General features: G+C 39.7%; 2 protein-coding genes across 3 annotated transcripts in view; both read left to right on the plus strand.

Moving 5' to 3' along the window:
• Nucleotides 1-13,860, plus strand: part of LOC134340800 (myb/SANT-like DNA-binding domain-containing protein 2) — a 54,631-nt gene extending 40,771 nt beyond the window's left edge. The window contains exons 3-4 of one of the 2 annotated variants that reach the window (XM_063038325.1): nt 362-422; nt 5,681-13,860. In XM_063038325.1, coding sequence (XP_062894395.1) covers nt 362-422; nt 5,681-6,548 — 929 coding nt within the window. In that variant the 3' untranslated portion in view covers nt 6,549-13,860. The remainder of the gene's footprint in view (nt 1-361; nt 423-5,680) is intronic. The other variant, XM_063038326.1, reaches the window with a different exon arrangement.
• The window catches only part of LOC134340801 (endothelial cell-selective adhesion molecule-like), a 186,842-nt gene that overhangs the window by 18,528 nt on the left and 147,613 nt on the right, over nt 1-20,701 (plus strand). The window lies entirely within an intron of this gene.

Here is a 20,701-nt window from a genome sequence, read left to right on the forward strand (position 1 = left end):
GAGGGCTAACTAAATAAATGAATTTCATTTACTCCTATCTGATAGTAAAACCCTTCATTTGATCACAACATGTACAAATTAACATGCTTCTGTTCTCTTAGTTGCATTTGGTCTATGATTAAACGTGTTGAAGTCCAGTCATGTTGTTCTTCCATGTGGGCACTTCCTTGCACTTTGGCTAGATAAGAATGGTTTTGTAACATATGATATAACTCTAGGGCATGTACCGAACACATCCTGAATAAGGTGATGGTACCTGTTAAATGAGTGTTCTTAGGACTGTTGTGCAAATATTACTGTTCTCAAACAATAAATCATCAAATTAGCCAACTCTTCTTAATCAATTAATTTCTTTTCCTAGAAGAAATGAATTTAGTAAAGAAGAAACCACCAGCACGGCGTGAATCCACAGAAAACATGCAGTAAGTCATCTCTCAAAAGTTTAAAAGTAATCCTTGCATGTTACAACAGTGGATTTCAAATCATTTTGCCTGAGCCATAATATAGAATCAATTTCATCATTCTGCAGGTGTGCAATTGAGATTTTTAAGTATCTGGTTCCATTCCTGATACTAGGGCATCACTGATTACTGATCTGGAATCTGTAAACCAGTCAGTATTCACTCTTCAGTGATTGTTGCTGAGTATGATATACAGTGCCTACAAAAAGTATTTAATTTGTTTTTTTGACACTGATCAACAGAAAAATACTCTTTTGTATCAAAGTGAAAACAGATCTCAACAAAGTGACTAAATTAATTACAAATATAAAACACAAAATAACTGATTGCATAAGTACTCATTCCTTTAATTTAGTATTTTGTAGATGCGTCTTTGGCAACAATTATAGCCTTGAGTGTGTGTGGATAGGTCTCGATCAGCTTTGTACATCTGGACACTGCAATTTTCCCCATTCTTCTTTACAAAACTGCTCAAGCTGTGTAAGATTGTGTGAGGATTGTGAGTGAACAGCCCTTTTCAAGTCCAGCCACAAATTCTCAATTGGATTGAGGTGTGGACTGTGACTTGGCCACTCCAGGACATTAACTTAGTTGTTTTTAAGCCATTCCTGTGTAGCTTTAGCTTTGTGCTTGGGGTCATTGCCTTGCTGGAAAACAAATCTTCTCCCAAGTTGCAACTCTCTTGCAGACTGCATTAAGTTTTCCTCCAGGATTTCCCTGTATCTTGCTGCAGTCATTTTGCCATTTACCTTCACGAGCCTTCCAGGGCCTGCTGCAGTGAAGCATCACCACAGCGTGATGCAGCCTTCACCATGCTTCACAGTAGGGATGGTGTGTTTTTGATGATGTGTGGTATTTGGCTTACGCCAAACATAACATTTATTCTGATGGTCATAAAGCTCAATTTTGGTTTCATCAGACATAGAATCTTCTTCCAGCTGACTTCAGAGACTCCCACATGTCTTCTGGCAAACTCTAGCTGAGATTTCATGGTGAGTTTTTTTTTCCAACAGCGACTTTCTCTTTGCCACTCTCCCATAAAGCTGCGACTGGAGAGGCTTCCGGCTGACAGTTGTATGTGCCGTCTCCCTCACTCGTCCTCTTCTTGCACAGTCACACAATTTTTGAGGATGGCCTGCTCTCGGGAGATTCACAGCTGTGCCATATGCTTTCCATTTGATGATTGACTGGACTCCAATATATTCAGTAACTTGGAAATTTATTTATCTATGTCCTGACTTGTGCTTTTCAAAAACCTTTTTGCGGAGTTGCTTGGAGTGTTCTTTTGTCTTCATGGTGTAGTTTTTGCCAGGACACTGACTCACCAGCACTTGGACCTTGCAGATACAGGTAGAGCGTTCCTGTGAAACGGTTTGTAAGTCGAAATGTCGTAAAGCGAAGAAGCAATTACCATTTATTTATATGGGAAAATTTTGTGGGTGTTTGCAGACCCAAAAATAACCTACCAAATCATGCCAAATAACAGATAAAACCTAAAATAACAGTAACATGTAGTAAAAGCAGAAATAATATGATAAATACACAGTCTATATAAAGTAGAAATACTTTTCCACAATCATTACTGCACTGTTCGCGGAAGCAAAAATCTCACGCAAGTGCTGTTGGCAAAAACACGGCGCAAATGCTCTCCAGTAACCTTCAAGCTATGAATCTGCCAAATTATACCAAATAACACGTAAAAATACACAGCCTGTAGAAATAATGTATGTACAGTGTAGTATCACTTACCGGAATCGGGACAGTGCCGAGCACACTGATGATGGTGTGTTAGACTGAGTCGTCGCAGGCTGGGATGGTGCAGTGGCCCCCACCCTCCGGGCAGCGACCCGATATATTGCCACGAAGCATGCAGGGGTCCAGCAGTAGCCGGGAGACACACAGCACATCTTTAAGAAAAAAGCCAAAATAAACATGCTAATTATTTAGGTGCCGCCCGACACGTAATTGTCAGCCCAGATCAGTGCCAATTTCCGATTGCATCACCTCTGATCTGGGCCGACATTTACGTGTGGGGCGGCACTTAGTTAATTAGCATGTTTATTTCGGCTTTTTTCTTAAAGGTGTGCTGTGTGCCTCCCGGCTACCACTGCATTTTCCGCAAATCAGTATTTGTCCGTGGCCTGGGGGTTGGGGTGGTGTGACACTGGGGTGTCATCTCATCATCGTTTGTTTCTATTAGAGCAGGCGGCTCATCTTCTATGACTGCCCACCTCGATGTCGAAGGTCGAGGTTCGTCGTCTGCTGTGGCTGATGTGGAAGGCTTGCTTGACTGCTGAGCCTCGCGCATATTTCTATCATACAATTCTTTGTAAGGACTCAAACTATCTTGCAAATATCCCCTAAACCTACATACCCTTTCAAAATTAAAGTCGTACTTTATCATTGCAACGAAAATCTCATGCAGTTGCTTCACGTTCATTTCACTACTGCATTCGGTTTCGATTGTTATTCTTTCCTCTTCCAATTGCATCAGCTCTTCATCTATCAGTTCTTGGTCATGGGATGCCAAAACCTCTTCAACATCGTCTTCGTCCCTTTCCACAAGCCAAACTCGCGTTGTCCTTACTTCGTTCACCACGATCAAAACGCTTAATTATGTCTAGTTTTATGCTAAGTTTAACACCCTTACGAGCTCTTTCAGGGTTTTCCAATACCTCAGAACTCATCTTGTAAACGACTGCTCGCAGGCATGTGTTAAAACAATACCGTTCCGAATCCGGGGGAGAGCGGCTGCTCGGGGCGCGCTCTGCCTTTTATCGTGCGCTGATTTTTTTTGTAACAGTGAAAACACCTTCTGTTAGCGAAAACGGGGTACTAATGTAGATCTTTCGTAACAGTGAGGTTTCATAAAGCGAAAATTCGAAAAGCGGGGGACACCTGTACAGATGTATTTTTTACCACAATTAATTGAAACGCCTTGACTGCACACTTCTCCAAAAACAGATCTCCATTTAACTAATTATGTGACTTCTAAAACCAATTGGCTGCACCAGTGATGATTTGGTGTGTCATATTAAAGGTGGTGGTGGGGAGGGGGAGTTAATGCTCATGCAATCAATTTTTTTTACATTTGTAATTAATTCAGATCACTTTTTAGAGATCTGTTTTCACTTTGACATGAAAGAGTCTTCTGTTGATCAGTGTCAAAAAAAAAATCCACTGTGATTCAATGTTGTAAAACAATAAAACGAAAACTTTTAGGGGGTGAATATTTTTATAGGCACTGTATGTGTTAAAGTAAACACTACTGTTGTGAATACATTCATAATGGCATAGTCTGGTGATGGTCCCTGTGGTGCTGTTGGCAAATCCTGGAACACTGAAGGTTGATAACTCCCCATTGCTGACCGAAGTGTGAATAGGACCTTGCTTAACATGAGATGTGTTAATCTGATAGTTCATTAAGTAGAATTTTGAAGTACACTTCTGCAAACAAGCAACTTTCAGGCTGATTAAGGGAAGGCACTGACAGTGATGGATAATTTTTGTACTCTGATTTCCCAATTAATTTTCAGTTGATTGGCAGTTTTTATTTTTTAAACAATCCAACTCCACAGCTTTAAGGAATGTTCTGATATTGCTCAATATTTAAAGTAGTACAATGAACAGGAGTACCAACTTCGATGAAATGAAGTTGAAAATATTGCACCTAAATTAGTTGGCAGAAAGTTCAGTGAATGTACCTCCTGCTGACTGTTTGTCCGATCTGGTGTACTTGGTGTATCAAGGGTGTGATATATGGCTTAAACTTTAGATAGCCATCCCAAACTCCCAGGCTGCTCAATCCTGTTTGTAAATATTTCTTAGTTACTGCACAAATTCCATTGAACTAGATGTTTAGCCCAGATTATGTGTGGTTAAAGGATATCATTGGGGTATGAATCCGAAATGTGATGTCCAAAAATGGAAACATGAAAATGTGGATAGTTCATGTAAACAAAGTGGGTTTTCATATCACATTCTGACTTATTGACAAAGACAAAAAACTTGTGCTTTTGAAAGAATTATCAGTGAAGAACTGGTGATGGCATCATGTCTGATCATCTTAATTTGACCACCTTGGCATTGTAGCATCCAAACCAAAACAATTGCCACTGCTGGCAACCCTAAGGGTTAGTTATATTTGCATGATGCGCCCTCACTCCAATAATGATTGTTCCAAAAGTCAAGGATACGTTTTCGATCCTTTAGTAGCAACTGGCAAACATACAATCTTGTAGCAATGAAACTTAAGCATACCCAAGTGTAGGTTGAGCACAATGGAGGGATCAGCAAAAGATATGAGATCCACTGGTCCCCAACTACTACAAACTGCAATGAGCAGGGTAGTATTCCCTTTGCTTTTACCATGTCCCTACTCATGTGACTAGTTACAACAATAAACACGCAACACGGTATACAGTACAGACAGAGAACAGATGTATGGCTTCTACAGGCATCTTACTTTCTTACACCCTCCATCATTCCTCCCTAGACTCTCAGAGCAATCTAATTCTCTCCACTTCTCCCTGCTCTGAGGAGCTACATTCATTGACTGATACGAACAACCTTGTTTAATAGTTGACCATAATTGCCATAATTGCCGATTGAGCTGTCCTGCCAAATCCAAGAGTCAACATCATCGTCTCGATGCTCTACTCCATCTAGTGAGGAAGAACTGCAATGACTGCTTGAGTAATGGGGAGTTTCATTGTTGGAAGACTAATGCTTCAACCATTCTGTATGCTTTGAGAAGAGATTGCCGGCGTGTGACAGTTTCACTTTGGCAGCAGAGGCCAGTACATGAATTGTTTGTGAAATGTATCCTCAATCAGACTGCGGTACATCTTTAAATGCATTTTGTCAGCTTCTCTGAATATAACAAATTATAAACGTTTTCCATTAAATGCTGGGGTGGAAGACAGATTTAAGATAAATTGGGGGGAAAAAAACAAGTAATGTGAGATGATAACTTGCAAATTTGCATATCTTCATGATTTGGACTGTCCTGTCAGGATGCTTCCTGTCTTTCAATGGAGAAACTGAATGTATATTTTAAAGGAAAAAAAAATCAGGACTGTAGTTAAAGGATGATAGAATGTGTCTAATTGGGATAATCTACCAAATGACTTGCCTCCTCACTCTTTTGCTGTTTGTGAGTTACTACCTGTGTCCAGTTTGTAGTGATTTCTGATTCTCTACTGTTTGCTCTTTTCAAGGAAACCAGAGATTCTGCAAGCCCTCATGGCACTATTGGACTCAGTCCACCCACGGTGGCAGGATTTCCAAAGCTATGACGATCTCGGCAGTACGTACTTTGCAAATAAACTTGGTATCTTCGCTATTGGTTATAATACGAGATGGGTGGAGGACATACGATATCATTATGCAGAAATCAGCTCGCAGGTGCCGGTTGGAAAGAGACTGAAGGAATATTTAAATCCAGATAAACCAGAAGGCAAAGTGATCGCTGTTAAGCGTCAAAAAATGAACTGGAAGAAAGTCTATTACAAGCTATTTGAGATCACAAAAAGTGAGGCACGTTGTCTTGAGCTACACTTTGCTTTTGAATGGATACCCATTGCCCTTTCCCGTGCAGCCAGTGACAACACCGTACAATATTTGCTTCCGGGCGGGATCCCGGATACTAATGGACTATATGTCATTGGTTGTGAAGAGGCAGAGGACGAGAATCTTTCCCCACGGCGAGATTACGGCATTCGAGTGCTGCCAAGGGTGTCGCTGCAGCGGGACTCGAGTGGCAGTACTGCAGGACCATCGCTTTTGGAAAATGAAGTTAATGATGCCAGTGAAATGAAGTCAAAAATTCATTACTGTTATCTAGGTGTGGCAGAGGAGCAAACCATTCGCCAGTGCATACTGCAACACTTTCAACCACCAGTCAAGATGCTGGGCATGGAGACATGTTCAATCAACAGCTTCCTCTCTGAAAACTGCCGAGCAGGAGCCATCTCCAGATCTATTTACATCAAATTTATAGAAGTAGAAAAAGAGTATCTCTCTTCAGGCTGCGTGCAGGAGTGTTTGGAAAAAGCCATGGGGTATTCTTTACGGTTCACAAAGTAAATTCCAACCAGAGCCAACATAATCAATTGTGATGTACAAAGATTTCTGCCTGGTCACATTTAGAACTGCAATAATGTCAGGGTTTTGATTTTAAAGCTTCCCACATTTACTGTACTTGAAGGGTTTCAATACTATTACGGCTGAGAGAGAAAAACAAGAAGTTGAGTCACTTTGCTCAAAACAAATTGGAATGGAAGTGCAAGACAGTAGCTGAAATGCTAGACATGTAGTTTGGAGTTGGTCTGCTCTGTGGATTTAAAGTTCAACTCTTGAAAGTGATTGTTGGAGCCCCAGTACTTTAACTACGCTGAAAAGTCTAATGTCTTGGTTACAGTTAAGTTGAGTTGAGTTACAGGCTAACCAGTTTAGGTCAGGAATGCAGATCGTGAGAGCATCTAAATGTTACACTGAAGTGGTGGTATGTTGAGATGTTTGCCTTACTTGCATTCTGTGGTTTTAGCATTGCCCAGTAGTCAAACCCACCAGTCACTTTTGTGATGACTTCACTGGGTTACAGGCCATGCAACCAATTTAATTGGGTGCAAATCCAAACACGGAGAAAGGGAAAGATGGAATTGAAATGGGATGTATCTGCATGCATGCCTTTTCCACTGAACTTAGCATTGAACTTGCGAAGAAGGAATCTCTGGTTCCTTTTTCATTGTTTAGAAGCTGCTCTGGAGTAGCCTCAGTCAGCCAAAGTGTTAATTTAATTTTCCTCCTTTTGATAAAATATGACCCAATTGTTAACAGAAACACAATCCCAAGAACCTGATTTTGTTATGGTCGTGACCAAGCTCCAAACTGTCCAGCTGCAATTTTCCTGGCACTTAAACTCACGTGCATAGTGCCTGGAAAATATTGTGTGTTTGATCTGGGCACACACTGAACATTTTGGCTAGGTTGGGGTAAATACAGTGGCAGCAGATGGAAAAAAAAATATGAAAGTTTGGATCTGTGGTAGATTGCAAATGTGCATTTGAACTCTTCGTGAGTTGAATCCTAGTTCATATACTTTATGGTCTCAGTGTGTTGATCTCAGATTATTTGCATTGACCTGATGAGATTCTCCAGCAGTTTGTTTCTTGACAATTTCTACCTGGAACTATTTTAAAGTCAGTAGTCTACTCCACCCTTGACAGGTACTTGTATGATTTACCAACTTAACTAATGAGTGCAAGCAGCACCCTTTAAATGAGATTCAGTGCAAAGATTCCATGAATGATTTCTACCTTCAATAATAGCTGAATATAACCCCAACTTATTTGTTTGAGTTAGTACTCTCCCTATACAGTCAGAAGGAAAATGCCTTGTTAGCACCAGTCAGTTTCACCCCAAAGTGGTCTTCCACAGTCAGTTACATCAAACAATCCAGTCTTTGACCGAGTTTGTGGATTTGCACAAGCTATCAGGGTTTTGAGCATTTCGAATATATTTTTCCTACCAGTCAGTGCACAGGTCAGCTGATGGAAGTTAGGACTTCAGTATTGCAGTGTGCTATGAATTAAGGTATAACTCTGTGACATTTGTGTGAAATGGGGGCACTTTATTTCTCTAAATAGGACTTGGTACAAATTACAGGCTAAGTTTTTCCTATGCAAAATGGGTCCAATGAAACCTTTGTTAGAGTTAATATTCCAAGTTTTTTGAAATAATGGCCATTTCCACCTTTTCATTGTTTTTCACCCTTTAAGTTGTAGTGTCCACATCTGTTGAGTTACTAATGAAACGTGAATGACTTGAAACATCTTTTGTGGTGAGCTTTTGACATTGTGAGGATATTTTAAGACCTTGGAGACAAAGTGAGAGAAAATGCTGCTGTTGCTTTTCAGTCCTTTTAAGCTAACTATTTTAATAAGAATAAGCTATGAAGCTATGAATATATTGAAGCTTAATCCTAGTTTGTTAACTAGTGTCATCTTACTTTGAATATGTTCTCCCTAATCTGAAAATGTTGGGAATCTAAAACTTCACTGTAAAATCCCCAATGGCTGTTCAATAGATAATGCTAGAGTGTCTTTTAAAATTTCAGATGTACATTTGGTATTGACAGCCCGTGCCAAACAAAGTGAAAAAATGTATGCTATTTTTCAAAAAAAAATCGTTATGAAAGTTCTATTTCTTTCTGGCAACTAGTGAAACAGACATTGCAAAGCTTTATTTCTGAGTCCAATAAGAAATGAAGCTTTTAAGTTGACAATAGATTTCACTGAGCAACAGACACAAGAAATCCTGCAGATGCTAGAAAGCCACAGAGCAACACACAGAAAATGAATGGAAATGCAGATTTCCAGCGTCTGAAGAATCCCTTGTGTTTAATTATCACTGAGCGCTGGTTATGCTTCTATAGATTCAAAGACACAGCTAAGTAGATGAGAAAGTTCCCAGATTTCTTCCGTTATCTGTGACTTTACAATGATTATGGAAGACAGCAGAGGCATAGCTTTGAGCATTGAAGTGAATAAACTATCAGGCGTCCTATTTCTTGCTGTTGGGTATCCTCCGATCTTTGTTTGACAGGATATACCATTGGATCTGGTGTAATAACTTGCTCAGACAAGGCCAGGATATTTCAAACTTGTTTCCTCCTCCCCTTTTGTGAGCTGCTACTTACTGTCTGGACCTGTACGCTATCTGACAAGATAATATAGATGTTGTCCTGTCTTGAGTTGCATTTCATGAACTGATTCCTTTGACAGGAGGCAGAAGAATACAGCAGAAAGCTTTATTTCAGCAATTTAGTGTGAGAACATTGATGTTTTGGCAGGGCAGCAGAATTTGTGTCTATGAATAATTATAATCTGGATTATGGAATGTAAAGTAGCAAGAGATCATTCCTGTGCTCCCATACACTGTAAGGAGTCCAAATTATTAATTTCATTCCTCTATGGCAGGGGTTCCCAAACTTTTTTTTTTGTCATGGACCCCTACCATTAACTGAAGGGTCCTTGGACTCCGGGTTGAGAACCCCTGCTGGATGATCTGTCGGCTAGTGCGACACAAATGCAACATGAAATCTGTTCTTTATTCTCATTAATCTGGCTTTAATTTCCCGATGTGATGCTTTTTACAAGCAGTACCACATTGTAGTAAAATGGAACTGTTTTAAAATACAATAAAAGCTGTCATTGGGGATGGGTGGGCGGGGGGTGCTTCAAGTTTCATGAGAGCACTTTTCTCTTAGTGTTTCTCTCCACTAAAAGATGTGGTATGTGTTAACGTCACATATCCTCAAACTCCTCCAGAACACCTAATTGGAGCTGCTTTGATTGAAAACTGATTGGAAGTTCTCTGGTGATATTGCTGGTACTACTTGGGGTGCTACATTTGAAGTAGCTCGTACAGTAAAAGAAAGGGGCAAGGCACTCAAAGTTGCAAAATGTAATTTCCATAAACAGCAATCATTGCAACTCAGCCCAACTTCACTATTTTACTCTTCTCTTTATGAAAAGGTTACATTATTGTTTTCTGCGTCGACATGTCACAATGATTACTTCCTAAACTTTTCAGTAAATTAATTTCTAAATTGTAATCTAAAGGTAATCCGTTAGTGCCACACAAAGTATTTTGGTATTAATCACAGTCTCAAGATGATTAGATAATTTTGCCTCAAAACAGAATGAAGCATTTTGAAGAATTTGGGCTGTTGACTTTTCCCTCGATACTCCCAAAAACATTCATCCAATCCAATTGGAACTAATTGACTTTCACTCAGAATATATAGTTTGGGGAAGTTGTTTTCCAGTAACATTACAAGGCAGCCTCATCTTTGTGGTTGTGTGGGCACCATTAAGACTATTCAAAGGGTAAATCCTGGTCCCAACAAAAACAAAATTGTATTTTGAATATTGGAAATTAATATTAAACTTGAGGTGCACTTTGAAAACTCTCCCTTGTCTGTGGTTTTGGGCACAGACAGTGTAGATTGCTATTTGTACCCTGAAGTATTTGTGAATTTAAAAAAAAACAACTTAGCATTATTTCAATACCTAACATGAAATAATGTCACCGGTCTTATGGACACTTAGGTTATTTAATTTTTAATTTTGTATTGGTCAGTATTTAAGATTTGAAATGAATGTCACTTTCCCTGAACATGAATTTCCATATCTTCAAATATGCTATTGTGAAGGATCTAATTATGATCAGAATTTTGTTATCGAATTGAAACTGACATATAATTACAAGTTGTACAGTTGAGATCAATGTTTGGACATAGATCTTGGAAACTATGCAAAGTTTTAGATTCAGACTGATCTTTTAATTACAGTATGATTCCCAACTTGTTAATCATGAAAGAAATACACCTGTCGTTCAATTATGTGGATCTGAATTAAAATGAGCTTTCTTTCTGAAACAGTTTAATGAAAAGATTTGATACAGTTTTGCTCAAAGCAGCATATCTCTCTTCTAGTTACTTTCCGAGAGTCCTCTGCCAACTGTTACTTTGAGTATGGTTCTGCAGATAGAAGTATCCTTCCAGTAGATTGCATAATTTTGGCTTATGAACCTAAACATTGAATGTTGACTGATTATGACGAGACAACATGGCAAGTGTTTCCAAAATCCCCACCATTAATGGCGTCCTTGCTCTCTCGTGGTGTCACTGTATAATGATCATGAACACCTGTCATCTCGTTCCCCAGGCGTTGAAACCAATTATATCTGCTTTTGCCCAGGATATTGGCCAATAAAATACAACTCAGGAATTTTGTTGTCTATAAAGTTTAGCATTATACTAGATGATGTCCTTACCTACAAGATTATTGGGGCAGCTTCCAATTTAGACTTTCAAGAAGATCCCTCCACTTTTCTTCCATTGGAAACCAGTAAATGTTTAATTTTGCTCTCTTCATCAGCTATCCTGTAAACTTTTGACTCAACCTGTGACCCTAAGAAAGACATTGACTGAGCGTACATCTGCATCCTAATCTTGGAGTGCTGCTGAGAAGTTTCATGTATCTACAACTTGGGCATCCAGGAAACATTCCAACCCCACTAAAAAGTGCTGGACTGTTCTGTACGTAGTTTTGTATCAGCCAGTGATGCTAAAACTCCCAAATCTGCAATTACAGACTGCATCTTTCTTTGTTCCGTCGGGTTGCCGGAGTGTACACTGTTTGGAAACTTGTCCAGGTGCAACGTTAAGGTTGTGTTGAGCAAACATTGAAATATATCCGTTTTAAGCCCTCCCTAATTTACGTAGGATTACAATTCCCACATAATTGAAGACCAAATGAAACAGTCAGCAAAACAAAACCCAAATCACTGGAGAAAATACCCAGAGCAAGCTACTGTTCTGAGCATTGACTGACCAGGTAGGCTGAACTGTACCATTCTTAGTATAGACACTGTTGAGCATATAAAGATGAAGATATGGCTAGAAGTAAATTTAAACAAAAAGAAATTGTATTTTTACATTTTTATGTTCTGATTTTTCCAAAGTTTTATTTCAGATTTTGTTTTTCTGTAATTAAGCAGTGTAAAGCTTTAATTTTAAACCGGGCAGCCATTCCTCTTGTTTAGCTGACCAATGATGCACATGAATAGTATGACGGCTGGATCAGGGCAAAGTGTGAAGACATTTCCTCAGCAGGCGGCTGATCCGTCCAAGTAACCACATTTTGTGGTGGTATTAAAACCTAACTTTGAATTTTTGAAAGTAATCACAGAATGGCAACAGAAACATGAACATGTTGTTTTCCATTTTTTTTCTTAACTGAAATATTATGTGGTATTTATCCCTGCTGTTATCGATTATATTGTAATACTTTATGAAATGATTTATCCTTTAAGGAAAAAATATAGCATCACTGCTGACTAGCAAATGCTTGTGACTGAAAAGTAAGTATGGATGAGAATGTTGGTTCCAAGTGATCAAGACAAGGTCTTTTGATTCACAATATAGTCCTCACTCACTGCCCCTACTAAAGAACTTTGGGGATTTTCCATTATTTTCAATGGAAACTCCTAACGACTCTGGGCTGTTTTGGTGAGATATGTCTTGTATTCTCTTGATGCAGCATTAAGCTATAAATTATTAGATATTAAAGATCATTATGACTATTATTTGTGTGTGTGGATACTTTGTCTACTGAAGCAATATCTTTCAGATTTCATGCTTGGAAAAAAGAAACACAAGGCTACATTAGACTTATTACAATGTGCACTCAGAATATCTTTTACACAATGTCACAGAGTTGAATGGAAGTTCATTGAAGAGCTGCCAATGACCAAATAGTGGACGCAGAGGTAGAGGAGAAGCCATAACCAATCCCATGGCCATGGGCGTCACGGTAGCAACGCGATTATAGCTTGGAGTATTCAGAAGTTCAGTTCCAGCACCATTCTTTAAGGCGTCTCTGTAAGTCCTCCACGTCAAATGCATTGATTAAACATAAGATACATCTACAATATTCAGGAAGCAAAATTTTTGTTGTCCAGTGTTATTGAATCCAGTGCATTGAATTGAGAGCTGTGGAAGATCATCTCTCTAGTTTGCTCGATTTTTGTCATCCAATTTCAATGACCCATGGTGGAAATTAGGTCTGTGAGGTTTTGCAGTCTTCATTTTAATTACTTTTTCCTTTGTTTTTTTCATTAAATTGCATGAAGTTGCAGTATTTCCCTATGTTTATATCATGTTTCACCTGTCGTACTTTTCTCTTTTCCCATTGAAGGTCAAGTTCTGCAGCTTGTTGACCACTTGTCAATTGCATGGAAGGCTATTCAGTCTACTGATTTATGATAGCTCTCACAACATTCCCATCAGTTCCATTTCTCTGCCCCCCATCTTAATCAACTTCATTCTGATTCCCTTACCATCCGCCTACACAGAGGGTAGTTATCTAATCAGGCAGCCATGCACCTCTTTCAGTTTCGAAGGAAATTGGAGCTCCCAAGTGGAGTTTCATAGAATGTGCAAATTCCCACAGGCAACACTTAAATTTTGCATCACTTTGTGTGACTGTACTTGAAAATCCTTTAAATGGTCAGAGATTTAATCGTTTATTTTTGTAACCTTGATGAATTTCACTTTTCATTACAAAGGTTATTATTTCCAATAGAGCTGCAACACTTTGAGAGCATGAAAATGGTGTTGTACCAAGAAGTTCCTGGAATGTCTTCCATTGATCAAAAACAGCAGTTCTGGCTAATTTGTGGTGGGGAAAAACCTGTGCCTTGTCTAAAGTCACTTAATGTTAAACTTCAAATACCTTCACCTATCTTCCTGTCAAACTTGACACCAAATTCAATAAAGTCACAATTGGGAAAGTGTTCATTTGTCACTAAATTGTTGGTCAATCATTGTTTATTACTCTGCTGTAGGACAGCTTTTAACTCTAAATAACTCAAAGAAGTTCAGACAGCAGTCCACAATGTCCAGTGGTCCCACAAGAAACTCTTGGTAACGGAAGATAAGATTTCCTGATTAGTCACAGCAGGAGTCGTATATAAAAGGCATTTAATGTTGGTTGTGGGTTAAACATTGGCTTGGGCACTGGAGAAGAAATTTGTTTAATATTGTTTCTGAAAATGTGTGTTTCTGCTGAAGCTTTTGGCCCAGATAGTCATGAAAACTGGTGGTTTTGAATTAGTAATGGTTCACTTCCATAACCACAGCAAGATACAGTAAAGGTAGTGGTGGGAGGAATGGGGAAGGTGAATCCAATATTGAATACATGTGTTGAGGTGGTGAAGTTGTAACTTATTGAAGCCTCTGCCTAAGGCCGGGAGCAAACTGCATTCAGCAATGAAGAACTGATGGGCAAGTGACTTTTAATATGATAGTTAATTAAGGAAAGTAATAATGAAGCAACCGAGTATCTCCAATGAAAAATCAGGAAAGCATTCATAGAATCACACTGCAGTACAAATGTACACCAGTACTACTTGTTTAAATATGCTGCTATGTTGGAATCCTGAAAAAATATGAAAAATAACACCCTTCAGACACCTGCATAACTGAGTCTTTGCAAACTTGTTGCTCAGAAAGCATTGATACCCTGGTACAGAATTATTATGGAAAGTGAATGAGTGTTTTTCTTCCCAATAAGAAGCAATCCCATTTATTCCTTTAAAAACAAAATCAATTATGTTAATTTTAAAGTTCATTATTGTATTCATTAGTAGCAGAAATGTTGCCAAGATGAATTAAAGACATGTACAGATTGCCACTTTGACCCTAAAGATCCATGGGTTTGAAGATCTTTGAGTAGATCTAGTGATCTGTATTGGAATATTTGTGTGGATATACAGGGGTAAATTTGGACTTGCAACACTGCCAAGTCAGATTCCTGCATTCACTTGGACCACATGTAAGATGGGGAGGCCTGGGTGTCATTATACACCAGTCATTGAAAGTGGGCATGCAGGTACAGCAGGCGGTGAAAAAGGCGAATGGTATGCTGGCATTTATAGCGAGAGGATTCGAGTACAGGAGCAGGGAGGTACTACTGCAGTTGTACAAGGCCTTGGTGAGACCACAGCTGGAGTATTGTGTGCAGTTTTGGTCCCCTAATCTGAGGAAAGACATCCTTGCCATAGAGGGAGTACAAAGAAGGTTCACCAGATTGATTCCTGGGATGGCAGGACTTTCATATGAAGAAAGACTGGATGAACTGGGCTTGTACTCGTTGGAATTTAGAAGATTGAGGGGGGATCTGATTGAAACATATAAAATCCTAAAGGGATTGGACAGGCTAGATGCAGGAAGATTGTTCCCGATGTTGGGGAAGTTCAGAACGAGGGACCACAGTTTGAGGATAGAGGGGAAGCCTTTTAGGACCGAGATTAGGAAAAACTTCTTCACACAGAGAGTGGTGAATCTGTGGAATTCTCTGCCACAGGAAACAGTTGAGGCCAGTTCATTGGCTGTGTTTAAGAAGGAGTTAGATATGGCCTTTGTGGCTACGGGGGTCAGGGGGTATGGAGGGAAGCTGGGGTGGGGTTCTGAGTTGGATGATCAGCCATGATCATAATAAATGGCGGTGCAGGCTCGAAGGGCCGAATGGCCTACTCCTGCACCTATTTTCTATGTTTCTATGTAGCTAGTTGTGTCAGATTGCAGATGGCTGTTGTCTTTAATAAATGTGCTTTAAGCTACAGTCAGCAGGCAATTGAGAGAATTGAACAGTCATGTTGAAGGAACCTGCTCTGTAATCACTGAACCTACTTTCTAGCGAGGGTAACTCAATGCTGACGTTTGCCAAGGTAAACTGTTGATCTTGCTGTTTTAATGTTATCTGAACTCAGAACAGACTGATTTCAGCATCATCTGAAATTGAAGGTTCCAAATTCTTTTTGTTGTTATTTATTCCTTTGAAGTGTGTATGAAAATTAATTACCAAGTGCTTCAGCTTCTCTTTGAATTAGATCAAACCAAAGTAATAAAAGCTCTCAAAGCCAAGCACAACTGTATACATCCTTTCCAACTGATCATTGCTTGGCTCTGCACAACATAAAGGTATGGTGGGCTTTGGACATGGGTGGAGCACAGATTCACCTTGATACGTTCAGATGCTGAAGAGACAGGTTATTGCACAGACCAAACTCATTCTCTTCAATGTTTAGCTGTTATTGTCATTACAGTATCTGAGATGAGAAGAATTGATGTACAGTAGTTGATAGAAAAATAGTGTTTGTGGTGTATATAAAAGCAATACCTAGCCATTCAAGGGTTGATCTTAAATACAGCTACATGTGAAGGGTGGTAGGAATCTAAAACACTCCTCCCCAGTGTCAATTCCAGTAGGAATTCATTAACAATATTAGAATAGTTTGTTTTGATAGTGCTGTTCACATGATGTGGAGTTGAGCTGCAAATCAATTGTTAACTAGTTGAAGTGCTGAGGGGTGACTTGCAGGTTCAAAGCTGGAAGATTTGCTTCTGTCCCAACCCTCCTACCAACTGGCCTCGACAAAACAGGGCAGAAACATGTACGGTATGACAGCGGAAACTTCTGTCTAGTAAACAAGAAAAACTCCCAACAGACTGCTAGAGAGATCCTTTCAGGAACAGAATTTTGGGTTGTATTCAGAGCAAAGTTACTGTTTGGTCTTGTCAATCAAATCCTTTTAAATATGCTACCACATTTATCTATTTTGTTCCCATCTATCTCTGTTAGGGTTTGTATGTGGATTAGTCTGTCTTTTCAGTGGTAAACACCCCTCAAAGGTAATCCCCACAGATTTGAGGGAACCTCCTTCAACTATTGGCCAAAAATGTTGACTGTTTATTCCACTCCATCGATGCTGCCTGACTTGCTAAATTCTGCCAGCATTTTGTGATGTTGCTCAAGATTTCCAGCATCTGCTGAATCTTGTATTTCATAGATATATTTATTTTAATTTTGTTTTTCATTATCTCTCACTGTTATCCCAGTGAATCTGGTCAACGCCAGCAACATGGCTCTTTCCATCTACAGTTTGTAATAAATCCAGTACAAATAATCAGATAAATTGGCTTGAAGCTTTGTATGATCACTATGCAGCCCTGAGTTCACTGCCTTATTTTTTTATATCTTCCTAACTTTCCATTTTCCTCTTTTACCACCCATTTCTGATAAATGTTAATTGTAAAAATTGATTAGTTCTTCAATCCGTAGGGACATCATCACTGAGTCCAGCCCTAACCCCATTCAGTTACTATTACTGGTAAATCCAGTAGGGTCAGCAGACCACAAAGCAAAGCATCAATCTTGAACCATAATTTTCTGTCTAGTTCATTGGCATTGGTTCCTCTTGGTGTTGGTCGAACACTAGCTGGATCTTCACAGAATCCAGGACCTCGGCCTGAAGCCACGCTTGCACGCTGCTTTGAAGATTTAATATTCTCATCATAGTTCAATTAATAGCAATCTGTTAATTCAACAAATGAAACATTGATTTATGTAGTTCCTTTATGTAGTTTCACATGATTGACAAAATGTTTAACATCAGGCCACATGAGACAATAATTAGGACAGGCCCAAGAGTTTGGCAAAGGAGATGTGGTGGGGCTCTAGACGATTAACAGTGTAACAATAGAAGGTAGAGAGCACGGTGAGGTTTAGACATGTTATTCCACAGCCATCTATGTGGGTTGCCATATGAAATCAGGAAAATGAACTGGGAAAACTACAGTCCATTTACTTTCCTTGCGTAACTTCAACAGCTACTGTTTCTTGCAATTCCACAAGAGCTGTCTGTGTGCAGACTCCAGCATTTGCTGAGCTCTGAGCTGGGGCAGGCACATCCTGCTGATGTCAAAACAATGAGAAGTTATAACAGGAATAATGTTGTTTCTGAAAGATTTCCCCGGGGATTACTGTTTCCTTGTTACAGCCAGGTGTTTGTTACAAAAGAAATTATCCGTTGGAAAATAGACTTGCCAAAAGCTCCTTGTCTTTTTTTTGTTATTGGTTTCAAGGCACAGCACATAGTTATAAAAATTCAAGTGTACATTAAAATGTTATTGTAATGTAGAGCTGCCCTTGACAACTGCTCAGTAATATATTCATCTTATGGTTCCAATTAAATGTTTATCATTCACCTTGTACAGTCCATAAATAATCAGTATTCTTTAAAATTTGGATTCCCTGCTTCTGTTGCATTGATCAAAATTAACATTTAAAATACATTCTGGATTGTAATCATATTCTATACCATCACCACAATATTAAGCTGTAAATTTGCAACCTTGCTACAGTATGAAGGCGGCCATTTAAACCATCATTCCTGCAGAGACTTTCTGAGAGCGAGCAACTTGTTAATTCTAACTTTTGGCTCCTCTAGTGTTAAAAATGTTAACTTGCCGTAGGTTTATCCAGTTACCTCCTGAAGAGTGCAAGGGAACGTGTTCCATCACATCTGTGGGCAGAGTTCCAGATTCAAGCCACGTGCTTTGTAAGTGTTTTCCTCACATTCCTGTTAATTCTCTTCAACAACATTTTATGCCTGTGGTCTCTAGTCCTTGAACTGTCCACCAATGGGAACACCCTGCCTCTATCCGCCATATCAAGACCCTGCATCATTGAATATTTTTCTATCGGATCTCCCCTCAGCCTTGTTCAATCATTTTAGGTTATGAGTTCATTATCCAAAGCACCATTCGCGTTTATCTCCTTTGAACTCACAATGAAACCTGTAAGTGCAAAATGATGTGACCCCAATTGAGTACAATACTCAAGCTGAGGCCAGACCAGTCTCTATAAAGGAACAATGTTACTCCTTCCTTTTGGACTTGGTGCCTCTGTTGATGAAGCACAAAATTGTGCATGCCTTGTTAATGTTTTTTCAACCTAACCTGCCACTTTTATTGACTTGTGCACACATAGCCCTGGTGTTTCTGTTCTTTTCAAAAGTGTTCTTTATTCTACATTTGCCCTTCATTCTTCCTACCAAAATGCATTGGATCATATTTCTCGACATTAAACTGCCTCATATTCAGCTGCCTCAAATTTGCCCAGTGCTCCACCCTTTTAATATCCTGCTGCAAATTACAATTAATTTCACAATACTGCTAGGTTTTGTGTCGACCTCACATTGTTAGGCTTTAAAACAAGAAAGATTGTTGCTTCCCTCAAAGATGAAAGCATGCCCTGTGCGTCACTGAGAACTCTGTTTTTTATGCATCATTGAGTTTTGATTGTGGCTGTTCTCTGGGAATTGGGGAAATGATATAATGAAAATAGATCTGGTGGCTTGCAGTGTAACTCGATGCTGGGCCACGAGAGGGCAGCATTGAATCAAACTGCTCCGTATATCGCTCAGAACTTCAGACCCAGTCCTTAGTGAATTGACCCCTGTATAATGAGGTCCGCTCATTCTAATATGTTTGTGGTGGTTTGCACTCCAGTGAATAATGCGATGCAACGATATATATAAAAGAGTCGGAATTAGGGCTATTTTTATGCTTAAAAGATTGGAGAGAATTTTTTTTGTGATTTTATTTTCCCTAATTGGCCTGTTTCCTCGTCAAATTGAATCTTCAATCCATTCCCTGGGGCATTCCATTAGAGTGGAGAGTGCATATGTTGTGCTCAGTGCATGGGAGTTATGTAGTTCAAGTCAGAAGGGACATTGAACCTTTTATAGAGTCATGCATAATGGAAACAGACCCCGCAGCCCACTGGGTGAAAGCTGACAATCAACTGCCTACTTGTACTAATCCTACACTGACCCATTTTATTTTCCTCATATGCCCTTCAGCTCCACCCTGGCCTACAAAGATTACCCCCTACTCATCCACAAACTAGGTACAGGTTACCACAACCAGATAGCCTGCTAACTTGCACATCCTTTGGGACATGGGAGGAAGCCAAAACAACCATGTGGTTGCAGAGAGAATGGGGAAGTTCCACACAGACAGTACCCAAGGCCAGGATCAAACCTGGCTCACTGGAGTCGTACAGCATTTCAACCAGCCTGTCGTGCCACTGCAGGGAGGTTGAATGATGGTCAAGAGCTCTAAATTGGAGAGGCATGATATCTGGGAGGGTTCTGAGTGGCGAAGAAGAACACAGGCAAAACCACAGTCTCAAAATTAAGGATGAGCAGATGAAAATTTAGCATCGAAATGTGGCTTCTGTGGAAGTCAATGTTGGCCAATGAATGCAATGCTCAGGGACAAACAGGACGATGCAGAGACAGAGGTTGCACTGACGAGCCCGGTTAGGAGAGCGTTGGAAAACTGGAATTAACAATGGCATGGATGAGGGTTTCAGGAACAGATAACCCAGGTCATCGACTGATTTGGGCAAAATCACGTAGGAAAATGGAACTTATCCAGGTGAGACATTGTCAAGTGATCAGAAACTCACTTTGAAGTGGAATATGCAGCAGGGTTGTGAAGAAGCACTAAAACAACGATTGGTGTGTCTGTCTCACTGAAGATGCTGACACTGAGCTTCCCAATATTTTGCTGAATTTTTAGAGGGATGTGATGTGGGCACTCGCCTTGTGATTATTAAATTGTGTTGCCAAGGAGCAGTTATGAGGTCCAGGAAGGACCCATGGCTGAAGACACCAGTGATAATAGTGCAAGGATGGAAGAAGCTGTTGCTAGTGATTCATAGCAGCAACTAGGTGGGGAGAATGGAACTGTTGTTGCTCCTGATGGACAAGGGTGATGAAGTACAGGAGGAGAACTGTGTAGACAACTGTAGGGAGGG

Source organism: Mobula hypostoma, chromosome X2, assembly GCF_963921235.1.
Source record: "Mobula hypostoma chromosome X2, sMobHyp1.1, whole genome shotgun sequence".
NCBI classification, from domain to species: domain Eukaryota; kingdom Metazoa; phylum Chordata; class Chondrichthyes; order Myliobatiformes; family Myliobatidae; genus Mobula; species Mobula hypostoma.